This window comes from Tachypleus tridentatus, chromosome 6 (assembly GCF_004210375.1).
Source record: "Tachypleus tridentatus isolate NWPU-2018 chromosome 6, ASM421037v1, whole genome shotgun sequence".
Taxonomy (NCBI): Eukaryota; Metazoa; Arthropoda; class Merostomata; order Xiphosura; family Limulidae; genus Tachypleus; species Tachypleus tridentatus.
In genome coordinates, this window is record NC_134830.1 from 18,013,825 (window position 1) to 18,041,728 (window position 27,904).

General features: G+C 29.8%; 1 protein-coding gene across 2 annotated transcripts in view; it reads left to right on the forward strand.

Moving 5' to 3' along the window:
• Nucleotides 1–27,904, forward strand: part of Slh (sec1 family domain containing Slh) — a 74,063-nt gene that overhangs the window by 25,700 nt on the left and 20,459 nt on the right. For both annotated transcript variants that reach the window (XM_076503541.1, XM_076503539.1), the window contains 9 exons: nt 1,638–1,720; nt 3,639–3,738; nt 4,022–4,155; nt 5,463–5,553; nt 6,313–6,386; nt 12,078–12,159; nt 16,445–16,504; nt 17,993–18,029; nt 18,922–18,989. In XM_076503541.1, the coding sequence (XP_076359656.1) occupies nt 1,638–1,720; nt 3,639–3,738; nt 4,022–4,155; nt 5,463–5,553; nt 6,313–6,386; nt 12,078–12,159; nt 16,445–16,504; nt 17,993–18,029; nt 18,922–18,989 (729 nt within the window). The remainder of the gene's footprint in view (nt 1–1,637; nt 1,721–3,638; nt 3,739–4,021; nt 4,156–5,462; nt 5,554–6,312; nt 6,387–12,077; nt 12,160–16,444; nt 16,505–17,992; nt 18,030–18,921; nt 18,990–27,904) is intronic.

The following is a 27,904-nucleotide window of genomic DNA, read 5'->3' on the forward strand; positions in this document are numbered from 1 at the left end:
TTAATGCCAAAGTATCATGAAGAATTAATATCAATATGTGTGAAACACTAATTGGCAACAAACTGATGTTAATCCAACCAGTTACATTCAAAGTCACATACCGTAGATATTATAACAAAGATTCTGAGACTTAAAATATAGAATAAAAAACCTACCAATGATTAACATATTTTTAACAGAATATCATTGTGTCCAAACATTTACTGGTAATGTTAAAAACTTTTCCTTTGAATAGCGTTTTTGAGATGACAAGTTTGGTAAATCCTATTTTTAATTTAAAACCTTAGGCTGACTGAAGCCTTTTAATGTGATAGTTTGACAAAGAAAATAGCAGGCCTTATATGTTTCTTTGTATGTCAATTTCGTTTGTCCATCCTTTAAATGACAAAGAAAAGTAATTCTGGCACAAAACATATTCATATTTCAAACATGTTCTTATGTGTATTGCTTAGCGTTTTTTTATATATAAAAAAGAAATAAAAATTGAATAGTGGTTTCGTCATTATGGTGATTATGTAACAAATGTTGCATAAATTTTTTTTCATAGCCAAGAAAAATTTAAAATCATTACATTGGTTGAGTATATAGTGCTAATTTGCAGTGGTTACCAGTAAATTGTAAACTTAGCTGGGAATGCTAATTCTAGTGAATTTCGTTGTTTTATTACACAGCAAAAACCTGGATAACTTCTAAGAATTTTCAGCGTTATTTCTACTGAAATAAATAACCTAACATACCATGCTTTAAAGTATTTACTAAGTATTAAAAACAAGCTGAAACATTTTGATAACAAAATTGCTGTTGGTTATTATAAAAGGTTGTTTCGCTGAATAATCACAACTAAGTCAGTTTAATATTGACTAAGCTTTTTTTTAAAAAAAAAAATAAGAGAGAGGGTGAGATAGTGTTTGATCTTTCCATTGAACAGAATCATTAAACTTGATTGTTAGGCCTGATTTGGTAACAGAAAATTGGTTAAGACCATGCATAACAATTTGATAATTATAATTATAAAAATTGCCCAAGAAATTAAAGATTATTATGCAGTTAATTATCAGGCTGATTTTGTGAAATGTTGGTTTGTACTATAAAAAGACAAAATTGAAAATGAAAGTATCTGATTTGTAAATCCATTAGGCATAGCGAGTATGGAAAGAAATTGTTTATTTTAGCAAATGATGGTTTGATATATACAGTGAAAATCCATGTACTTCTAAATTTTAAACCTATGTAAAAAGAAGCAAATTCTTCATGCTTGAAAATTCTGCATCAGTTTATTCTCAGTATTGACTGAACATTTTAGTGCATGTTTATTTCAATTTAAATTTTTCTTGTTTTAATATTAAGATTTATATCTGAAGGGTAAATGTAAAAGTGCAAATAAATTATTATTATTTTGTTATCTTATAAAACTTATCAAATGTCATAATGATTTTCAAATTTTTGTACCCATGAGAGTGTTACAGAAAATGGCATACACTAAAAAAAATACTCTAACATGTTGCTTAGTTAATAATGGATTTCAAACTTTCAAATGTTGCTTAAAACAGATAGTTGTAAAAAAACAACAGAGAACGGTTTGTTTGTTGTTTTTTTAACAAATTATTAAATGCATTTTATGTTTTCTTCCTTGACAGAAACTGGACAAAAAATTAAGAGAAAACATTAGAGATTCCAGAAACAGTTTGTTTACGTCTGATACACTGTCAGGACAGTTTAGGTAAGCTCCGTAATGTTGTGTAGAAAGAATGTCTTTAAAATACACTTACCTCTTACAAGTTTAACATTAAGTGAAATCAATTTTATTTAGGTTTGCACTAGTGTAAAAATAGTTAATTTATGCCACTGCTTTTGTGTCTTTTATGCAAATTTTAGATATGAAAGAATATATCCAAAACAAACTGTTAATAAATATAGATGAGATAATAGGGGTTTATCTGATGTCTACTTCCCTCAAAACACAATATGTTAAGTTAGCTAGTTTAATGGTTTTGTTTGATAAAAACTTGCATTTATCAATTTATAAAGAGTATATTAATAGAAGTTTCTCATAAAACTACAATTTTGGATTATTATTATAAAGCATTTATTACTAGAGTTTAAGCGACTTAAACATATTCTGTAAAAACCTCTATTTTTGGGGTAGTTGATTTTTTTAAAAACTGGTAGAGGCTTCTAATGTACTGTCAGAAATTATTAATACAATACCTTGATGTAGTAAGACTGCTAGTATTGTGTTCATTATTCTATTTATCTTTTTTTGTGGTTCAATGCCAACCTTATGTATGTGTGATGTAACAGATATTCATTCTTAGCTACCTGGAAGTGATACTTCAAAAGTCACAACTCACATATATCATCATACTGGTTTCTGTTTCATGTTGATCAGATTATTAATATTTTAATATTGTAAAAAAGAGTTTCTTAATCCTTTGTTTTCATGGAACAGCTGTAAGAAAATCTTGAATAAGATCATAATAATCACCAACACCTCATTTTTAACAAGCTGGATACAAAATTCCAGAAAGAAAAGTTTACATTTCAGTTTGTTCTGTTATTCAGTGATGGTTTTGTATTTTTTTATTAGTTGTCTTTATCTAAGATGGTGGTCCCCAACCTTTTTTATGCCCTGCACCCCTAAAAAATTTTAATATGTTCTCACACCCCTCACAGTAATTATTTATTTAAGAATAAAGGTGAAGGTGGCCAAAACAAATTTTTATAATTAATTTTTAATGATATATAAACAAAAATGAAACATTTGGAAAAGAAAAATATTACAACAAAGTAAAAGTTGCATAAACCCTACATGGCCTACAAAAAAATAAATTTTCATCCATACATGAAATGAAATGTTCAAATGTTCATAAGCCAATTTAAATTTAATGACTCTTGTGTTCCTGTTTATTTATTGTGAGTTTTTCAAAGCGTGGCACAATTCTTGAATATATAAGACAGTACCCTCAATATAAACAAAAAAAAACTGGGAACCACTGATCTAAGAGATAATTTTTTTTTGCTTTGTTCTCTTTCTTGCTGTAGTTGCAAATAAAAAAAAATCGTACACAGAGATGTAGTTGAGTGTTTCAAGAGTTCAGGCAATCAGTTGTGTGCAGACTTTTATAGGATCTGCACATTAGAGTATTTATATCTATTAAAAGTAATAAAGTTTCTCTGAAATGCATATGGTGCTCCTATAAGATTAAATTAACTTGAACAATTTACATGATAGTGAGTTAATACTTAAAAATTGAAATATGTTTCAAAGGTACCCCATTTTTATGTTGAAATATTGTAGGGAATGTTGATAAAGCTCCCTGTGAGTTTATGATGTATTACAGTTATTTTTAAAACAAATGCTTGTGTTTTCATATTTAAAATATAACTAAGACTATATACTCTGCAACATGGAAAAGATTAATGCATTGGTAGTTTTGACATCTGTTGTGTTAAATGAAAATAACAGGAAGTTAAAGAATCTTCTAATATCTCTCTAGTTCAAATATGATTTTTGTGATGAAATTTATTGATGATTACATGTTGTACTGCCTGAGTTGTAAGATTATTTGTACCTCTGTTTGAATTATATTTTAAACAAAATGTTTGAAGAGAGATAAATAATCATATTTTTATTCTAGTTTTCAGCGTCCACTCCTAGTTGTTTTAGACAGAAATTTAGACATGGCTACTCCTTTACATCACACATGGACATACCAGGCTCTCGCTCATGATGTTTTGGTATGTTATTAGCAGAATAGTTATAGAATCGATCTGTACCTTGTGCTCAACTTTTATTGTAGAAGTAATATCCTTATTAATTTTTCTCTATACTAATGAGTCAGTGGCAAGATATTTTTTTTTTAGGTTTATCAATCTATTTGGAATATATTTAGCTTTTGCATGCATTATGTTTAAATGATTTCTATTTAAGGCATTACAACTGCTTGATAATGATAACAAATACTATTTTTAATTTTACAAGTATGATATTTGTAGTTGAATGTTGTTGTTTTTTGTACAGAAACTAGAATTAAATCAAGTGACTATAGAAGAGACAGAAGAAAAACCTGGTCATGTTGGAGCAAAGCCAAGGAAGAAAATAAAGTGTTTTGACCTAAATCCATTGGATAGATTTTGGGAACAACATAAAGGAAGGTTTGTTTGACTAATTCAGTTTGAAAATGACACTGCATATATATTACTTTGATCAGAAATCCGAAGTTATTATATATTTCAAAAATGCTAAACATTTTTTTTATGTCTAAGAAATTATTTAATATATTAAGAATTCTAGCATAATATTAGAAGGTCTTTGGAACAAATGTGATATAAGTGTTGTAATTTTAGATTATTTTTAATCAACTAAAAAACTCAGATTAGATCAATATTGTACGATTTTTCAGTTCACTCCCTTCACCTAACCTTGACTGTATTTACAATTAATAGAACTGTTGATGGAATAAGGTGAATTTCAAAAACTTCTTGTAGTTTATTTAGGTTTATTATTGTTAATAGGCATATGAAAAACTTTAACCTGTTGACTGCCAAGTATTTCAGCTGCTACAATAGATCTCTAATGCTTCTTCATTTTGTAGCTTTTTCGTGATGCCATTATGGATTGTAAGTGAAACAGTTTGTAAGTAGGTCAAATGCTGACATCTAGCATTGAAGTTAGGTATCATTGAGAACGAATTAATTCGTCCATGGCTCTGTGTTACCGATCAGCTTGGATGAGTTATCTCATCTATGGCACTGAACAGGTTAATGTTCCAGCTTTAATGTTTTTTTTTAAATTTAAAAAAACTTTTCATATGGTATTTCAATGATAATGTTCCTACCCAAGTACAACAAAGCATTTAGGAGGTACACTTTGCCTGTAAGTTGACTTGAGAGGGGTTTATGAATTCTACAGAGTGTTTGGAAAGTCACTGTGCTCTTATATTTATTAACAGACATAATTCAATATAGAATACAGGAGGTAAATATGAATGATAATTATAAGCAATGTTGAAAGTGACCCCCATTGGCATCAATACAGGCCTGGATCCTTCTTATTTTGTTTCTAAAGACTATTATCAGTTGCTGGCTTGAAATAGACTGAAGAAAATATGATTACAAAACTGCACAGTGACTTTCCAAACACCCTGTATATAATGATTTCAGCTGATGTTATGATCTTTAATTAGTGAAAACAATATATATGACCAAGTATATTTATAAGTAAGCCAGTTAGTAAATGTACCATTGAGAATTGAGATCTATCTTAAAAATATGGAGAATTTTCAAAGTATTGATGTTTTTATGAGTATTTGTTGTCTAAAAGGCTAAAGGTATATTGATGAAAGCAATGTAAAAATATAAAAATTAATGCATTATGCTATACATAATATATTTTAAACAGTAACATGAAAGTTTTAAAATCTTACTGTTTGGGAATTTGTTTACCATTACAATTTTTTTAGTCCTTTTCCATTGGTTGCGGAAGCTGTACAGGAGGAGTTAGAATCATATAGAGCCTCAGAAGAAGAAGTTAAAAGATTAAAGACAGTGATGGTGAGTTTGAAATATGTTATGCATTTTTTCTTACTATAAAGCTTTTTCTAATTTATGTTTAGATGTTTCATCTTTAAGACTGTTTATAAAAGTACATTAGTCCATAAACGCCTTTATGGTTAGTGTATTAAACTGTGAATCTGAGGGCTCATGGTGTGAATTTTATTGCAGCAAAAATTCACTCTGTGCTTTTAGGCTATGGGTATGGTATGTAAAATTATAGTCAAATTCCATTATTTGATTAGAGTTGTTGAAGAGTTGGTGGTGGATGCTGTTTACTAGCTGCTTTCCTTCTAGTTTATCAGCTTAAAATTAGGTAAAGCTATTGCAGAGAGCCTTTGTGTAACCTTGTGCTGATTTTTGCAGCAACAAACAAAAAATACACACTTCAGCACACAATGTAAAAACTTACTTTTACTTTATGCTAGGGTATATTGTTTATTATTATGATAGCATTAATATTGTATACACTGATGAAAAATTATCTTATTAAAAATTTTGTCATCAATGGCCATGTATTTTATTGTATACCTTGTTTGCATACTTTAATAGATGTTTTCATGTCTTAATGTTCAAATAGAGGTTGTATGTTAATTTTGATAGGTTGAACATTTTTAGATCAAATGTTGGGTTTTGTGCATAATTGTAGTTTTAAACAAAATTTTTAGTTCTGTGTTGTTTGTGAACTTGACAAGTTTATTTAAGGATTTATATTCAGACATTCACCAAATTATTAAACTTTTTGTATTCTACATTTAGGGGTTAGAAGGTGATACTGATGAAGCCATAAGTATGATCTCTGACAACACAGCAAAACTTACATCAGCAGTCAGGTAATTCATTTCTCTTGATATGTGAATATGTCCTCAGTTATATTTGTTTATTATGCTCAGAATAATTTTCTCAAATAGTAATACCTTGTTCACATGTTTGTTAAAAAATAATTCTTACACTAAAGTTTTTAGTGTTACTACTTGATGGAATAAACAAAAACTGAAAAAGAATGCATTAAATGTCTTTACAATAACTATTTTTACATTCAAATATTTGTTCTGTTTGAGAAAATTTTTTTGTTGAGCCATATGTCTACTATTTTATGTAGTTCCTTTTTTGGGGGTTTTATTACAGAAACAAAAAGGAGACAAAATAATTTGTGGTGTTCATTTACTGTACTTGTTTAGAAATTATGGTGTTGTGCTTAACCCCCAGTGTGATATTGTTTGGAGATTCAAACATTTTGTGCTAGCTGATAAACTATTATTTTTACCTAAGTATCTGTTGTCTAGAGTATTGTAAGCCTCAAACAAGGTCTATATACATGTATGTCACTTTTATTTACACAATTTTAACATAATTAACACACTAAGATATGACAATAACATGCCAGAGTTAAATATTAAACTTGGTGTGAGACATTTGAGTTTAGTGACAAGAGTTAATTAAAATAATTCCATAGTATTTAACTTTATAATTTTTAATATTATGCATACATTTAATTCTTTCTCTGTGTATAAGTATTTGCTTTACTTGAATATTTTTATGAAAGTGCCAAATGTTTATTAAAGTGTTAAATGCTAATACTGGTCTTTAAGAGATCACACAAAATATTTGCAACAGAGACATTTCATGATATATAGGATAGTTTTATAGATATTGTGAAAGACATTATCTTTCTGCATAGAATATGATATTAATAAAGTTATGGTCTTTTGAAAGGATTGTAAATTTTATTATCTAATTTAATATCCTCCAAAGTATACTTATTTTGTTGTAATTATGAAGTTATCTACATTTGTAAATGCTTGTGTCTTACACATATTACATTTTTTACAAAGTAAATAATTATAATAACCATTTATTCAGTTAGGTGGTATTGGTACTTGCAGTCACACATGGGTCTCACCTGAACCTAAAGCCAAAGTTTGAAATTACCATTAATAATACAAAACTAATAGATAGTTATTACGTATGCCTCTTACAAGCCAGTGAAAAAGAATTGTAATTATACTTGTCGTAAGACATTAGTGTTAGGCCTATTACATATTCAAACAGTACATTCTTAATCTAGTCCCTCAGATATTTTTGAGAATCAGAAGAGTGTAGAATAATAGTATTCCAGCCACACTATATTTTTCATATCCATTGCCAACAGTATGTTTTGATAATAAATCCAGAGTGTTTGCTGTTAGCCTGATATACAGTGTTGTTGGAATACAGTTATTGTACACTCTTCTAATTCTTGAAGCTTCCTAAGAGATTAGATTAAGAATGTAGTGTTGAAAAATGTAATAGGCCTAATACTAAAGCCTTATGATAAATATAATTAAAACTGATAGACAGTTTTAAAAAATCCTTAGACTATTATTGACATCTCATTATCACTTTGTTTCATTTAATATATTTTGTCTTATTTCAAATTCTTATATAGCTTATTTGGTCTCTGCAAAATTAAATTTATGTTGCAGAGTTTGTTTAGTATTGAAAGCTCTCAGTAAGTTCATTAGGTTGATGGTGAATATAACTTTGAATCATACGTTTTTTTTATAATTATTCATGTTCTAAAAAGGCTCATCAAGTCCCAAATGATTGTTTCTTTGTTTATTATAAGAACTATTTTTTATTATTTTGTTATATTTAAGGTTGAACATCAAGGGAGGAGGCACAGACAAAATAATCAAATTTTTAACAATAGCTTGTTTATATGAATAAAAAATAATTTTTAATGAGAAGGGTTTATAGAAAGGATGCAAAAATATTGTAGGATAATAATAATAATGAGAAAACAGCTAGCACAATGATGATAAGAAAATACTTTATGTACAGATGATAATAGACCATAACTTTATATTTGGTATTCATGAAAAGTTACACCAAGTTTACCTGTGTTAGGTGTCTTTAATTTTGAACTGATGCAGTAGAAAGTCTACTCTAATTGAATGGGGGAATTTGACCATCTATCTTATATTCTCCCACCTCCCATGGGAATAAAATGTGAAGTAAATTTATGTAGTTGCATACATTAACATGAAGGATTACAGTTAATCTCTACTTCTTTTTCTACATTCACATTTTATTCCATTAGCATGACTAGTATAGATTTTATGACCATTTTAGGTGATTCTCTTTCCAGAGATCGGTGTTTTCTCCATCAGTGTATACTCTTAAGCTTTGTATTTATTTCTGTGTTATTATTTGTTTGTTTGTTTTCATCCTGTGCATTCAAAATGGCAGCAAATCATCTTGATGTATTCAGAATGCAGCAGAATATCTTGTTGTTTTTGCAATGGCAGCAAGTAATTTTGTTTCACTTTACAGGTCTACAATGTTGGATTCAGCTGATCTAATGGTAGATTGACAGAGTTTTTGTATAGCAATGTTAGTATACTGTTTCACTGCTTTTCTAAGATAGTTCAACAAACTTGGTATCCTTTACTGTGCATGACATACAGTTTTTAGTATCTCATGTTCAAAACGGTCTTAACTTATTTTTGGTTTAATGTTATACCAATTAGTATAGCATAAAATCTCAGCTAATAATCCATATTTTAATGGTATATAAGTTTTAAGGTGTTAATTTTACAAAGCAATATTTTTAAAAAATCCTGAACTTTTCCTAATGTAACACACGACATATTTTCTCTAGGCATCTTTTCTACTCTATTTTATCTGACACCCCCTTGAAAAAGTACAAAATTTAATGTAAATTACTCTTTGAAATATACTATTGCTCAGACAAACCATAATTTTTATGACATTTAATTTTTTGTAACAGAGCTGTTGAACAGAAAATCAGATCCTCATGCCACACTCACCTGTTGCATTCTCTCTTTTAGAATTTGTTAATAGTTCCCTCTTATGTTTAATTATATATTATCTAAAACCAATAGAAAATCAAGGTTTTTATTTATGAAATAATATGTTGTGTAGTCTTGTATTCTGAACAGTTAAGTATCGGTTTCACTCAGAGTACAAACTTAGTTCCCATGAGAAAGTTAATTACTAGCTTGGATGAATTTGTAACAGCTCTTGTCATATAGATAAAAATCCAGAAAAATTTTGAGGGTTAGGGAAAACTGTCTACTTTTTTTGCATGTTATTACTCTGTTCCTTAGTGCATCATATAAATTAAAATTGTGTAGTGCATTACTACCATTAGTATAAAAAAGTATGGACAAAAATTCATCATCAATCAACAGCATGAAAAAGATTATTGAATAAGTACCTTATTTCTTGTTTCTCATGCTTATTCTTTATTTATTATTAAAAAGTAATTAAAATATAAGAAATAAGGATATTTTTAGGTTAAGATTAGATTAGCTAAAATAAATAATAATAATGTTTCACAAGGCATGCATGCAAGCATCTTGTAGTAGCTCATGGGTAATGTAATTCAATAATGTAACATAAGCTGCATATTGTCTGAGTGGTTTACACCTCATAATGTCGTAGATAGTAGTTAGCCACAATTAAAATGGAATAAAACAATAAAATTTAATTATCAATAGATGTATACTATTACAAGTTTAAGGTTACTTAGGATAAATGAATGTAGTTTCATGTTATAACTTGAAGTAATTCTGGAAAGAATGAAAGGGTTACTAAGATCTATTTTGATTTTTTTTGGTGGTTACAAGGTTGGTCAAATTGACTGATCCCATTTAGAGATGTGGTAGAGAAATTAACAGATAAAATATAAAGTTTCACTAAAGTAAAAAACGTTTGAAATGTTTTTTTTATGAGGTTTTAGGGATTACACAAAGGAAATTTGATGAAGAAATGTATTTTTAATCATGACATGAAAATAACTTTGCACACAGACTGTTCAAAACAAATACTCAATACATTCTTGGACAAATCTTTATTTTAGCTTATTAAAAATACTTTTACAAAATGATTTTATGTATGTGAAAGATAACCAGATTTTTGAAGTTATACACACTATATTGAAAGTTAGAAGTATTAAATCTATGGACTTTATAAAAGTACAAAGAGATCATGTGGCCAGTTAAACTGATTGAGCCATGTTGAGGGAGTTACTGTATTATCCTTTAGTTACTGCTAAACTTTTTTTTACTGTAATTCACATTTTGGTGAGGAAGAAATTCACAAATAAGATTTATTATTGACAAAGAATCTTTCTGTAGCTTTGTTAGCATACTGTATCTTTGATGTTCTAAGATTTTCATATATCCTAAGTTTTGAGTTTCATCTGTAGTTCTGTCTTTTCTGATGATATTTGTTGTAGATTGCAGGAATTATCCATGTTTTGGCATAAAGAAAAAAACTGATTATTTGTAAAGTATGAAGACTGAGCCATATGGTCAAATCATAATTTTCAATGTTTTAATAAACTGTTAGGTATGAAGATGGTATAACCACCAAAGTATAGTCCAAATGACAGAACTGTCATGTTGAAAATACTTATAAAGAATGCTTACAAATATTAAGCATAACTCATCCATTGTCTTGGAATATAAAGAAACTTCTCAAGTTGCAGTTGTTAGGTTGGCCTACAGCAATTGAAGAAAATAGAGAACTTGCTTTATAAACCTGCATTTTTACCCTTTTATTAAATGTTATATTTGTTTTCATAAATTTTAATATGATGAATTAAGTATTATAGAAAATTAAAAAGTTCCTGCATGTTTTGGATACTGAAGATTAGATATTATCATTTACCCAAGCAATAGGTTTAGAATAACATATTTGTTTATGAACTTGTCAAGCATTGTTTCAAGTAGGCCAGTAAACCTCTGACATACTATTCATTTTATTTATTTTTCATCTTTTTATGTTTATCTTATTCTTATTTTAACTTGGGAGAGCAGTCACCTTCCCACAACTGTCTGCAGGCAGTGAAGGGTATTATAGTTGTGGGATGTTGTGGGCTTGAGCACCCACAACTCGCTCTCCTAATTTCTAATCCTCCTATGTAACACTAGCGAATTGAAGGTTAGGACTGATAGATGTTGTATCCCTACCATAATGTGGGTCCTACTTCTGCAATCACCTCCAAAACCCACATTGTAGCTTGTACCCTAGGATCCTTCTTAAAAGTATTCAGCATATTTTGTTTCATGTTTATGGCTTAAAAATTTATGGTTATAATATAATTAATCAGAGGTTGGGATTTGCTGTTTTTAATGCAGTCCTTCTTCATTATTTTGTTTATTCATTTGGCTTCATTTGAATGTAATTATTTAATTTCACTAAAATATATATGTATTATTAAAGATAACAACAGTTAATTTTAACATTCAAAAGGAAGAGAGCATATTAATGTCAGCAACATCTCATCTTAGATAGGTTTATACATATGTGTGTGTATGTTTATTATTCATAATTTTCTAGTGTCATAAAGTGTACATAGTTTCTATATACTATATGATATTTAAAATTAAGCAGGCTATGAGCTAACACCTGAATCTTTTGGTAGAGTTTAAAATCTTGAAGATATAAACAGTTAAGTATTCAATACTGAATTAAAAATATCTGATTTTTTCTTCTTATCTATTAATTTTCAGTTCTCTGCCTGAACTACTGGAAAAGAAAAGGTTAATTGATCTTCATACAACTATAGCAACTGCTATCTTAGATCATATTAAGGTACATATTAAATACAAACTTCTCTATTTTATTGAAAACAGAATAAGAATTGTGTATCATAACTGGAAGGTAGTTTGTTTTATGATTTCATTGTCTTCTCAACAAAGACACAACTCGACTGATTTATTGAAGACAATTGATCTACTTATTTCTTGTCAATTTTTTTCTGATGAGAAATGTTGAAAAGTGTGTGTTTTTAAAGAAGACAATTACAGGGTATTATCTTACACAAAATGAAGTTTTTAAATTGTGTGAAGTATTTTAATTTGAATTAATTATTGAAATAAAATATTAACTAAAATTACAGTGATTGTAATTGTTCATGCTTATATTTGTTATCAAAGTTGTTCTGGAAATTTATAATTGAGGTTTTCTTTTGGAATAAATAATTTAGATTTCAGTAATAAAAATTATTGGAGTTATTTGGTATTGATTTCTAGTTGCACAAAAAGTTTTGTTTTGAACTCTTTTTTTGTATGTTATGATAGTACAATGTGATGTATTAATTGTAGAATGTATAAGGTAATTTCAATATCTGTGTATTTGAAAATGAAGCATTTACTTCTATTAGTGTTGTATATCTGTGCACAGGATATACTGCCAGACGTGTTTTCAACCTTTATTGTTATACACAGTGTGAACACATATCACAATAGAAATTATAAATATTAATAAATTAGTATTTTCCTTTGAGGAATTAGACAAGTATAACTAAAATGTGAATTCAAGTTTGATATATTGTGTCTTTGAAATAGTTTCTTCTTCATAGGGACCCAGTATGGCCAGGTGGGTTAAGGTGTTTGACTCGTAATCTGAGGGTTGTGGGTTTGAATTCCCGTCACACCAAACATACTCACTCTTTCAGCCATGGGGGTGTTATAATGTGATGGTCAATCCCACTATTTGTTGGTAAAAGAGTTGGCAGTGGGTGGTGATGACTAGCTGCCTTTCCTCTAGTCTTACACTGCTAAATTAGGAACAGATAGCCCTTGTGTAGCTTTGCACAAAATTCCAGAAACAAACAAACAAAAAACAATCTTCTTAACAGCATATCTTCATTGGGGTGAAACTAAATATACCCAAATTTTTATTTTCTCCTAAATGATGCAAATGTTAATAATTTTTAATAGTTATTATTAGAGTATTATATATATAACTGGATATTTTATCTTTTCCTGTTCATCTGGATGATTTTTTTTTCTTCAGTTTGTCTGAGTTTCCATTTTGCATAGTAATAATCACCAGTGAATTGTTATGTATACTTTCAGCCTGTTCAATACTTATATACTCTCAAAAAAATACTCATTCAGACTTTTCTTCCAAGTAGGTCTTTAAAGGAATACAGAGTTCATTGAAATTATTCATGTTTCAGACCTTTTGCAACAAAAAAGGCTTCGTATTCTACTTATTGTACTAGTCTGTTGTAACAATAATTTCATTAGAGTGCTGACCATCTTATTATTTAATTTCTACTTAAATGTCATACAAAAACTTTCTTTACTGATTTCAGTGAGATATTTTTAGTTAATGATTGAAAGGTCTATTTTTTCTTAGTTGGAACATTCTCACTTTTTCAGGATTGTTCTTTCACATTTGGATTATTCTTGCTTTCTCATGATTCTGTTGTAGCATGACCATATGGTTAGGGTGCTCATCTTGCAGTCTTAGGGTCACAGGTTCGAACCCCAATCACACCAAACATCCTCACCCTTTCAGTTGTGGGTGTGTTATAAAGTGAAGGGCAATCTCATTATTCATTGATAAAAGAGTAGCCCAAGAGTTGGCAGTGGATGGTGGTGATGAGATGCCTTTACTCCAGTTTTCACTGCTAAATTATTGACTGCTTGTACACATAGCCCTCACGTAGCTCTGCATGAAATTCAGAACAAGCAAACAATACTTGTGATTCATCTCCTATTTGTTTAAGTTAAATTATTTCTAGGTCTTAACAAGGCATATAGGGCCAGAACTTTCAAACTTTTGCTCCATTAGTTCAAGTGGATGAGAATGATGACCAGTTGTTCTTGAAAGGGGTGCCAATTAATTGTGGGTTAAATCCCAGCTGTCAGCTAGATACATATCATAAATGGGTAGACTGAAACAAATAGGGTAAAGTGTCTTGCTCAAGGATGCAACGTGATGCAAGCCAGTCTCCAAGTCATAACTAATGAGTGTAAAGCATCAACCCACACTTTCTCTAGTGGGACAGTGATAAGTCCTTGGATGTGCAACACTAAAAGCAAGGGTTTGATTCCCTTTGGTGGACACAACAGATAGCCCAATGTGGTTTTGCTATATGAATACACACACACACACACACACACACACTTCATTTTGTACATGAAAATTCCATATAGTTTACTTCTGAATAGTGATATTTTCTTCAGCCCTCTGAGAATTTCATATTCTGAGTTAAATCATTTTGGGGCTTTTCCTTTCTCTGCTTCATATGTTGTCCATTTCTCATATGTGGTCTTTTGTTTTTTTAAAAAGCAAAGTAGTGTATTGACTGGTGGTTGTTTATTTACAGTATTTTTTTTAAACTAAAACATTATTTTTCACATCTTATTTTAGGATTTTTAGTAAACATCTGTCTATCTATCATATATCAACTTACTGAACAAGTAAAGGTTGTGATATTCCAAACTTTGCTAGTAAGAGTTCGTTAAAATAGCACAGCTTTGTTCTTATATTAGCTAAGTAATTTTTGTTTTTGTAAGCTTTATTGTAAATAACTTAGTTACAATGTACAACACTGTTTAATTCAAATTACATTAATAACTGCTTAATTGTATCTGATTGAAGAATGAAATTACAGTTATACATTTTTAAAAAATCTTAATAGTGATATAATAGTTTATAAACAGTCTACATATGAAGTAATAAATAAATATACCATGTCAAGAAGAAAAACAAATTAATCAAATTCTGCATAGTTAGAAAATTAAAATCTGTATTTTATATCAATTTTTATATATTCTTAAAGAAAACTCTTCAAAAACCTAACCAGCTGTTTTTGTAAGTACCATTATTTGACATTATTAACCACATAAAACATTTACGGGCATCAGGTAAGCCATAAACAATTCCATTCTGTTGCTAACAGTTTGTGATATCTTGAGCAGAGCTACCACCTGCAAGGTTTTCCTATTGTACTTAGTCTCAGGCACAGAACAGTATTCTGTGTATGTGAAGAAAAACTAATTACTTTGTGTAGGCAGAGTTTATCTACAGATAAAAGTTGCTCATGTTTGAAAGCCCTTAATTAGGGGGAAGATCTTTTGTAGTTTAAAGATGTTTGTAAGAGTAAGTATTCATTCATCTTGTGTATTTTGTGTCCCATGGTGTCTGTTTAAGCATTTGTCTCTCTCATGTTTGAAAAGCTGAGCATACAAGCAAGGCTCAGCATTCACATTTGAAATAATGGGAGGACAGGCATGACAAATGTTGATATGTTTTAATTCACCAACAGGATATTCTACACTAAATTGTTAGGAGTTAATAACACTATCATTTATATTTTAAAATTTGATACAACTTAATGAATAAAAATGTAGATTTAACATATGTTATTGTTGAACTTCTCTTAGGATGACAGAAATGTTCAAAAATTACTTTTTACACTGGGTGGTATAAGTAGCTTAGAGCCTTGACTGTGAGTGAAGCCACACAATTAACTCTTTTTAAAAAAAAATCCATGAAATAATGTAAATTGATAGATTAACTTAAAGATTTTCTGTCACTAGGGGTAGGTACTTTTGCTTGTGGTCTGTAAGTTTGCTTGTGAGTGCTGTACAAAGGAGTCTTTGAATTCCATTATTGGGTGGCAGTAAACTTAAATAACAAGCATTGGTAAGCCCACTAAGTATGTCAAGCAGTATTCAGCATGTGCTATCAGAGTGGTATTAGGTAAGGAAAATATTGGAGTACTTGCATGCAGTAAATAAGACAACTCACTACAGATTCAGTAACTATGATAGACATGCAACGTAAAATTAGTTTTAAATTATTTATATAATAACAATATATATAAACATTTGTCTGTTTTCTATATTCTTTATGTGATTTTATGGATAGAAATTATTTTATGTAGATTTGTGACAGAATATGTGGAAGTAAAAAGTTAATTTAATGTTTTATATGCTGGTCAACCATTTACTTTATTTGACAAACTTATATTTATATTTATTTTTAGTTTTTCTGTGCACAGATAAACCATGATAATTTGAATTTTCATATTTAATAAATATATAAGTAATTAAGGATATAGTTTTTACGTGTTTAGAGTAGAAAACTGGACATCTACTTTGAAGTAGAAGAAAAGATTATGAGCAAGTCCTCCTTGGTAAGCTTCCTATATTTTGAGTGTATGTTTGCATGAACAAAACTGGTGAAAAAATACTTTAAAAGAAAATAAGGGAATTTATGAAAGAAATGTGGAATGTTTCTTTCTTTTTCAACTATTGGAAAATAATCTTGTCACTTGACCATGTTTCTTTTACTTGTTATTAGCCTAGTAATTGTATTTCATATTCCAAATTCTTTTAAGAGGTGTTGATAATTGTGATATATGATTCACAACACATTGCTTTTAACGTGGCTATAAGGGTACAACTGAACTTTATTTAATAGGCATTACTGTACCTCAGAAAGTAATTAAACCTCTGAACCAAGTTTATCTAAATTAAGATACTGGCTTCTTAGTAATTAATATGATCAAATAAACATATTAAATGCATTTATATTTTGGTTTTAGGCATTGGTAAATAGTCTGATACCATTATTCAAGAACATTTTATTTGTTTTGTTTGCAGTTTATGAGAATTAACCATCACTTAATTAGTGTGATAATGATTAATTTCTAAGTATGCCACTTTGCTTTTAATGTGTTTAGAAATTAAACACATTATTGAAAACAAATAATAAATAGCTAATATTCTGCAAAAATATTTTCATTTTAAACTAATTACAACAACTTGTATTTGATGAAAGTTACTTTTTATACATTTATTCCACAGACTTTGCTGTTAGCAATTGAATAATGTGGTGAACTTTCATACATTTCATTAATTACCTTGCGAGTCTAAAAATAAAAATTATATTAGAAAAATAGCCCAGTAATTGCTGACGTAGGAAAACGTAAAATATTTTAGGTGCACTGTGGACTTAAACATTTATAAATTTGACTTAGAATTCTGTGAAAAGTTTCTAGAATATGAGCATTGTGAACAGATAAAAAAAAAACAACTGAAAATAAGTATTTGAATGTTCAATATTACAGTAAAGTGTTTTATTAGTTGTTTTCAGTAAATTCAGAATATTTAGTAATTTTAAAATGGTAAATTAGAAACTTTTATTTTTAAGTACACAGTTGTGTGAAGTTGTGTGTAAGTTTGAAAAAAAAAAGTTAGATGACATGCCATAGGAAGAGAAATATACACTATAGATTACCAAACATCTCACTAATTTTCATATTTCATTCATAACTTAAAGAATCATGAAGTCATTTTTCAACTTGTATCACATTAGTGAATATTATTTTTCTGTTAGTTGTCTTGATTAGTTTTAAAATTGAAACATGCTATATATCTTACATTAATATTTGAGAACAGAAGAGAGAATCCTTCCCTGATAGGTTTATTTTATACTTTTTGATTTTTTTAAATAGGGTTAGTATTGATATACACGATACAAAAATGAGTATGACTAAAGAGAAGCAGTTTTGAACTTGACTGCCTGTAATAGTGATAAAAATTAATGATATTTGCATTGTTCTATTTTCACATAGATTGGTTTCTGTTAAAATTATATACAAGTTTTTTTTTTCTTTTAGGAAAGGTCTTTAATGGATATGATAAACAATTCAGAAGGTAAGGATTTGTTTTCTGCATAAGAGAGAATTTTTAAATCTTGTTCTACATGATTCAGAACTTAATTTCAACAAAGAAAAGGTCATGTTCTGAGAAACACTACTTCTTTAAGTAAAAACCAATAGAATATAAACTATATCATTTGATGGAAAATTTTATCTTGGATGATACTTTGTACTTAAAAATACTTTAATCTGTATTGAGTGCTTTTTTAAAAATCAAAATTGTGTGATGGAAATCAATCCACCATTATCAGTTACTTGTCATGTTACATCATTTAAACAACAGTTGAGACCAACATTAATGAATATTTTATATTAATATGATTATGGAAGTAAACTCTACCTTTTTCTTCTTACAATATTAATTATTATCCAATTTAACATAGATTTCGTTAGATTATTCGGTGTTGTGTCGGAACAAACATAATCCCACAGATATCTACATCATATGCTATATAATAATTTGAAATGTGGAACATTAGGGGCTTGAGTACCCACACTTACTCTGAATTTCAATTTTGTTTTTGTTCCACATGCAGAATGCATGTATAGCACTTATATCTGGTAGATGTTGTATCTCATCGTACAGGTATCTCCTTCCCTAGGATATGTTATATTTTTTATAATTTGTGATTTGCACCACAGGTTTATTTATGTGGAAAATAAGTTGTTGGAAACTATAGACAAGTGTTTTGTCTTTCTTGAAGATTTTATAATATTCTTGAGTATTTGTTTATGTGAATCACTATAGAATGTTATCAGTGTTTTCCTGTGGTATTTGCATTCTTAATTAATAGGATAACCTGATTGAATTTTGTTGCTGCTTAATTTTTATGTGTAATAGTAAAGAAAAACTTGCATCAAATTTTTTAAAATACATTTTTCTTTAGCTGGTACACCTGAAGATAAAATGAGACTGTTTTTAATTTTCTTTCTTTGTGGACCACAAATGACTGATGTAAGTACAAATACAACTGGTGAATTAAATATGAAATACTCAATTATTGTGAATATACTTTATATACTTACAATGAGAGTTTATGGGGAAATACTAAGAGTTAAAATTTAAATAGTCTGTTTTCTATGAGTACTTATTATTAGAAAATGTTTTGATCAGTTTTAAAGTGTTTACAACACTATGTTGCTAGGAAAAATGTGACAGTTTTGGTTTTTATTGAGTTAATGATGTTCAGTAATCAATGTTATAACTGGACCTGATAATAGTACACAGTTTATAAATTTTCTTGTCATTTAAATAAATTATTTCTAAGTGTAATTTTAATGGAGTTAAAGTAAGGCTTTGAAATTATGGTTATGAGACATTGTGATTGTTTATTAATTGAGGAATATAAATAGTCTTTCGAATTGGAAATTTTCATAAATAGAAATTGTTTTGAAACACACCCTAAATCAATTTGGAGCAAATCCTTCACACAAAAGGAGGATATAAAAGAGAACCCTTCAACATGGTTTTGGAGCCCAGAGGCATTGATAGGTACTTAAAAGATTTCATGCTTGGGCCCACAGCCCCTCTTTGAGAATAATTAGGTATTTCAACACACTTCGATACTACAGAATACATAGTAAAATGATCTATTGAACAACATGAGTAAGATGAAAGAATCTTTACAATATGTTAAAATGAATTTAAACAGAAATATAGTAAGTATAATTTACAAAATGCAAAATAATTCTGTAAAAACAAATAATTGTATAACATACTTTTAAATATTAAACTTTATTTTTGTACATATAACATAATTTAAAATATTTACTTAAATTTATGTGGAAAACATCAGTGTATACCTTCTGTTTTGCCTTTTAATAAACAGTCAGGACAGTGTCCTTAGACATAGATTTCAGTACACATTTCACAGTTACAGGTACTCACTTGGATAGTTAGTGCAACTTGTTCCACTTTTTTTAAGGTTGTCATCATGAGAGGGTCTGAAAAGTGGTACATATCTTTCATGGTGAGATTTTTGCCATTCTTTTGTTCACGAGGTAAATAATTTTTAGCAATGAGTACTTCTTTTGGCTTGACTTCTATTTTGTATTGTTTAGCAAGTGAAGTCCTATACAGAGATAGTTTTGTGAGAGTGGACTACATTCCCAAGTTCCCAAAATTAGTTCTGCTTTAATGCTAGAGAACCACTGGTTAAGTTCATAAATCATTCAAAATAAAAAAGGATAGAATAATTTTCTTCTCCCATTATCTAGTGTAATAATATCCTTGTGTGTACACCACTTGCAGTTTTAACCACAAAATCATCCATGTTTCTGTTTTCTCTTTAATACAGCTGTTTCCTGGATGTCAGTATATTTTCATATACTTCTTTTGCCTTTTCATTTGTTCTTATATTCTTTAAAATACTGCATGTTGCTTCTTTAAAAAATGATTGCTTTTACCAAAGCAAAGTATTCTTTATGAAGCTGCTAGTAGAAACCCTCTGTTGTGCTAAGGAGAGAACGAAACATAAACACATAAACAAGCAGTACACTATAGGCAGTTTGCACAGCTTCTGCAAACACACCAATGACTGTTGGAGACTTCATTTCCAAAGCATTTCCCAACAGCTGGGAAGTTTGTTATAAGCACATTCCCAGCATGTATCTTAAAAAACTTGTAGCAGTTCATTTTGTTTCAGTCCGAGTTGAGTTTGGATATCTCTGAATTTTTGGTGATGTATTAGCAATGTGTTAAAGAGGATGTATACACTTTCCAATATATTAAAAAAACCAGCATCTTCTTTGATTGATTTACATGTGTGATAGAGCACTAGGTTGAGTTGGTAGGCATAACAATGAACCCAAACAGCTTTTGGGTGATACTTCTGAAACCTAGCTTGAATAAAACCATTTATTCCACTCATAACAGCATACATCATCATACATTTGTGCTACATGTTGAATATTTTCTAGTTTCTGGAACCAAATACTGTAAACAGAGGGCTAACTGCTCCTTATTTTTGTGCCTTGTTTCATCTGCTATTATTGTAGATATTCCTAATTTCTTCAATTCACTAATTATACTGCATGTCATTTGTAAACAGTACTTAATAACTTCATTCTGAGATGAAGGGGAAGTATAGTTAGCATTGACTGGCTGCTGTATAATTTTGAAAAAATGTGTCAAATATCATCAGTAAATTGAAGTACACAATAAAATAAAATTACCTTGTTTTGGTTTTCTTCTGTTTTATGGTAGCCTGTAAATGGCCTTCCTTGTTCCTCAAAAAATTTTGTGGAATCAACGATGTGCCATAAATACTCTCATCTTTCTCTGGTTTCTCTTTCATTTGCTACCTGTAACTGTTCCACTTTGTTGCCCTACACTTTGCTCTCTCTTGTTTGCCTCATGAACCACTGCCTTTGCATTTTCTCTAAAGGATTTTAACCATCTCTTCCAGTTTATAAAACCATTATTAATCTATGCATCCATGTTATTTCTGGTGTGTTTTGGCTCTTAAGTTTTTGCATGCAAAATAATATGCAACAATTTGTTGAACAATGTGTTTCAGCTACCTGTGCTTCTCAAATCAGTGGTATTGAAATTTTTTTTTTTGTTACCTGAATTAGTCAGAAGGATTCTGCTCTAACATAGATGTATTGAACTATTATCAGTGTCTCTTTAATCAAAAGCTTAACAAGCTGCTCTGAAATTCACTAGCTTGACACTTGAACTGCTCTGTATTCCCTGTTTTCTCTCACTGACATTGTTCTGATGCAAATTTACTGGTACAAAATTGTCTGATATCCTTTCCCTCTGAAGAAAAAAAAAATTTTTAAGCATAGAAAAAATTAAATGCCTAATTAACAAGACACTACAGTGAACAAGACTAAACACTGAAATTGAGTTTTTCACTAATTTAAAATGTCTTAATTTACTAACAATACTGTATTCCAATTCACTAAATAGTAAGCACCAATAATTAATTCACCAATCAACTAATTTTACCAACACTTATTTTGTCAACATTAATTTGCCAATGCTGTGCATTAATTCAGTTATTAACCATTTAACAATTAATGAAAATTAAGAAGACCCAAAACACTAAAATAAACTCCCTAACTCAAAATTTCACACTTAAAATGAACTTAAAAGTTTATATCAAGTTATACAATTATGTAAAACAAATATAAAAAGGTTTAGCTAGAAACAAATCATGAGATATACCACATCAACCATTCATAAAATACAGAATTATACAGGACCTTTCATATCAAAACCATAGTAAAGAAATGACCTCAGCACAAACAACAGTTTAGCACTCTAATCCAGGTTGATGTTGACAACATAACACTACTTTAACCAACAATGTGTATAAATTGCACCAATTTTTGATTCCTCATACTTGTAAAGTTACAAAATAAAGCAGTTAGTTTCTAAACTTTACACTTGACAAGAAGAACTCTCAGATGGCTGAAATTCTCATTTATATAATGTCAAAGAACTTTCATCACATTTTCAGGTTATTCTACTGAATTAAACAGTGTTACTGTGCATTACAGAAATGCAAGTTGATAACATGACCGATGACCCTTATCTTTTATTGTACAAGAATAATGAGGCTTTTCCTTGTGCTTTTGTAGTGAAGGCTGCCAAGTTTGGTGCTTTTTCGTTGAGTTCCAGATGTGTGGGAATTTTTGGTGTTTGTGTAAGATATTGATCATGGTTTTTCTATTTTGATTTTTCAAGACACTATATGGTTCTCATGCCAGCACCTAGCAACATCTCTGTTGAAATATTAAATTTGCATCTTTGGAAAGTTGCCAAGATGTGTGGTCTGAGACTGACCTCTGCCCTTTGCATAAGCTTGTTACAATGAAAATTGGTATTGTAAGTAGTGCATAATTGTGACCACTAGGTTAAGAATGATCAGTAATGCAGAATGCAGTTCTAATTATTGCATGGGACATAGCACATCATTATTATAAAGTATGATGAATCTTATTGTGAGTGCCTCTTAAGTTGTATGGCATTTCAGTGGGTATGAATTTATAAATTGTTCACCAGCAATTTTTTTTGCATGTTATTTGTTTTACAAACTATTCAAAATTTGAAAAATCACATGTAATTTTAAAATATTTAAACTTTATTTTACTTTTGTACATTTTATGCATTTCAAAGATAAAGCAGTGTATTACTTATCAGCTCTTGTCAGTCACAAACTTACAATAAGGCTTCTACTTGCATTTTTTTAGGGAGGTTTATCTAACTAAGTATTTGTTTGTAACAGATAAACTAACAAAATAATGGATATGCAAATGGTAAAGAGTGGATTCATTAATTTCAATGTGTTGTTAATGCTGCATATGGGCTTCATCAATTTGACTGACCATTTCTTATACACATATAAAGTATTTGTAGATTTGATGCAATTAAATTTTGATAGTGTATATATCTTCAGGAAATTTGGAAGTCTTTCAGAAACATAGTTAGCATTTCACATACAAAAAATTTTATTTTTTAGAGAAGTGTTTTTAATAAACTAAAGATTTCTCTAATATATTGAGTATTTGTTTTGAGTAATATTTGTGCAAAATGATTTCCATGGTAAGATTAAATATGCTTTTCTTAATCTCAAAATTCCTCAGTTTCATTTGTGTAATCTCTAAAACCTCCTAAATGCATTTCCAATGTCTGTTTTCAGTCGAACTATTTTTTCTCTTAATTTCTTTACCCTAACTCTATACAAGATTGGTTAATATGACTGATCTTGTAATCCCACCCCCCAAAAAAATTTTAAAAATCAAGATTATCTTCCTTTTTTTTTTCTAGAAGAAAATGTATCATGAAACTACATTTACTTGTCCTAAGTAGCATTAGACTCTTAGTAGTATACATATATTTATAATTAAATTTTGTTTCATTGGCCTTTTGACTGCCCCTTGAATCATCTCTAACTACTATTCCTGCAATTATAAGTTGTAAATCACTTCAGGAATGTGTAGTTCATGTTGCATTATCGACTTATATTATCCACAAGCTACTTCAAGCTGCATGGATTGTAAAATACTTTTGTTACAGTACTGTGCAAAAGTGTTAGGTCAAAGTCAAAAATTAGATTTCAGGCTACTTTCAAAGAATAATAAAAGGTAAATCACAGGTGAAAACTCAAAATATTATTAATCTTCATAGTTAGTACAACAGAACTTCATTGGAAGTACTCGAGTTTAGCAATCAATTAATATTTTGTATGTTCCCCTTTTGTTTTAATAACATTTTTGCAACATATTTATTCAAATTGTCCTTTGGGATTTTATTTCAAATTTCTCTAATATACTCGCATAAAGTTTCTTTAGAAGTGACTTTTGATTTGTTAAGTTTCTAATTCATCATTTCTCAGATCTGCTCAATTGGGTTGAGATCAGGGCTCTGTGGGCGGCCTTGCATCATTGGAATGACTTCAGCAGATTCTTTCTTAGCAAAGTAATTTTTGCATAAGTTTGAGGGGTGATTGGGGTCATTATCTTTTTGAGAGTAGAATCCTTTACTAGTAATATGCAAACCATTGTGCTGTGGTAGATCAGATCAGTATCTGACTCTACTTGTGCCAGTCCATTATTCCATCTATTTTGCAAAGCCTTCTGTCACTTCAGCAGAGAAACACCTCAGAACCATCACACTGCCTTTCCCATCCTTCATGGTAGGTGCTATGCCCTGAGGTAAGTATATTTCACCATTCTTCCACTGGATATTCAACCTACCCTTTGAACCAGATATTTTAAACTTGGATTCATTCATCCATAACACACTTTTACAATCATCAATGATCCAATTTGTGTACTTTTTAGCAAATTTCAGTCTCCTGGTAATATTTGGAGATAGAAGTAAAGGTTTTTATAACTGTCACATGACTAAATATTTCATTCTAGTTTGAGTATTCTTGATACTGTAGATGTGGACACTTTTCTGTAATTTGTTAGATGCTTGAGATCAGTGGCAGTTTTCTTTCTGTCCCAAAGGCTGATTAAACATAGATACTTTCATCAGTGTCATTGAGTTTAAATGTTCTGCCTCTTCCTTTCCTATTTTTAAATTTACCTGTTTCAATCTCATGGTCTTGATGTAATTGCCAGAGTTTGGGGTGCATTTTAAATCTGCAGCACTTTATCAGAGACCATCTAGCATCATATAAAGCTCTCATGTGAACTCTCTGTTCTACTGACAATTCTATACACTTTTTGGATTGTAACATAACAAACAAACACTGTTTTTATTTTGGAGTGCTATTAAATTGATTTTTTCCAGCATATACCACTACCATATGCTTGATTCTTTCTATATAGTTAAGACACTACATGGGGTACAATGACACTTATTTCAGACCTTAAATTTGACCAAGTATATTAATTCAAGCAGAACCCTTATGACATGCCCTGGTATAAGTATATGGGAATTCTAAAGAAGGATAAGTGATGGCACTCTGGCTTATTCACTTGTCAACATGGATCAGTGAAGCATTACCATAGTGTTGAAATTTACATTCTGTAATGGCATGGAAAAATTAACCACATAAAATAAAAAATATTGCAAAATATTATTTTGTCCTAATACTTTTGCACTGTACTGAATATTATTATTATTGTTTATTTTACCTAATCTAGTTTTAACTAACCCAAAGAAATATTTATTTTTGCATTCTAATTGCTTTCATAATAATAACTAAAGAATAAATATGAAAAAACAAGAAATAAAATGCTTATCCAATTTTTTTCTTGGTCTTGATTGTCGAGGAGTTAATCCTAATTTTTTATACTTTTCATATTATTGCACATAATAATTTTTTACCTAATTAAATAATGTACCAAACAATATAGAATAATAACATGCAAAAAGTAGACAAATTCCCGTACCTCTCAAAATATTTCTGACTTTAACTCTGCAACAAGAGTCATTACAAATTCATCCAAGCTAGTTGTTAATTTTCACATGGGAATGATATTCATATTCTGAGCGAAATTAACACTTAAGCATTCAGAACATAACATTATACAATAAGTCACTTGATAGATGAAAATCTTGAGTTTCTATTGGTTATAGGTAATGTATATAATTAAATGTAAGAACTATTAGCAAATTACTAAAGAAAGAATGTGACAGGTGAGTGTGGCAGAAGGAGTCTGATTTTCTATTTGATAGCTCTGTAAACAAATAAATTTGAAGATTATAACAACTGTGGTTTGTCTGTGCTCAGCCATGATTTGTTGTTGCTCATAGGGTTGCCTCTACAGTTTCTTCTAAGTTGTATGCCATTTCTCTCACTCTGGATTACATAGAAGCTATGCAGTACACAGATTGTACTACTTACACTGACTCTTAACTCTACTAACCTTGGAATCCCTCCATGTGAGTTCCCTTGTTCTCATTGATGTTCAAATGGACTTGCCTGTTTTGCTTTATCTTCTGTTTCTATCCAGTTCTTCTGGGTATCTGGCCACATCAGTATTTGTGGTAATTAGCTTGTTGACACCTCAACTAAGTCCATCTGTCCTGGTGCTGCCACATCTATGCCTGTATTCAAGATTTGGCTTCACAGTCGACTTGATGTGAGCAATATGATAACACAAGTTTTCATATTAAATATTTTGTTGCTCTTGTTTCCATAAGGATTGGAAAAGTAAGTTGTCCTGACTAGACTATTCATTGGTCACAGTTTTTAACTCATTGTTCTATCTGGGTTTGATCCACCAATTTGTGGCCTTGGTAACACTCAAATAGCAATAGCCCGTGTTGTTATTATGATCATGAAGATTGGCACCATTTTAGACATGTTTTTATGGGTTTACCCCTGAAGTTGGACAGTGGTGATAATGACACTGTACAACTTGTGTTTTTAAATTTTTTTGAGCCATTGGCCTTTCTAATTCTGTTTGTGTTTTTCATTTGACTTTTGTACATTTAGTTTTTAACTTCACTTATTTTTACATTTTATAGACTTTTCAATTTATGTTTTCACCAGTTGTTTGACACAAATAGCCTAGTTTCTTTTTGTGAAAAATGCCAAATAACGTTTCAAATGCTGAGCGCACATTTACATGTATTTATTTCAATATTTAAGTAAAAGTTATAATTCTAACAGAAATTGAACAGTTTTGAACTGACAAGGATTCTATAATGAATATTTTAGCTATTATTATATTTCCAGGGTTTTTTTCCTTTGCTAATCTAAGTATTGCCTGTTTTTTTCCTGCTTGCTCCAATCTTTTATAACCCACTTAATTGCCCTGTCTCTCCACCTATGTCAGTGCACCCTATATCCTGATACTGTATATAAGGACATTATTTAGATAATGTTATCATTTTTATCAACAAAGCATTTATGAGTTTTCCTACACTATGATCATTGATGATGCTTTCAGTGTTCTTAACACTACCTAGTTGCTTTTCGTAAAGAGATTAATAAAATAGTTTTTTATTGATTGTTCAGCTAGTTCATGGTGTGAAATCTTGGTTTGTTATGGAAGCAAATTGCATTGTTCCTATTCCATCTTTGATATATAGTGTTGCACAACAGTTGGGTTGTTGAGGGTTCACTCTTAGTTAAAACTGTAAGCAGTGAGATGAGGGATATGTTTAGCTCCATGGTGTTCCTTCAGGAGGCTCTGGATCTGTAATTGAGAGTGATCTTTGACATTTCTGGAGAGAGTTTAGATTCTCTCTTTCCTGCACCTTCTTTTTTGTTTGTTGGCTTTTCAGTCTCCCTGTGGGGACACTGATGAGTTTGCAGGCTTGCAACAATGGAAGCCATGATTTGATTCCATATAGTGGACACAGCAGAGAGCCAAACTCTCTCTCACAAATCAAACTTATCTGAAAAAATGTTGTTTCAGTCAATGTTTGAACTCAGTCTTTAAATGAAATACAAC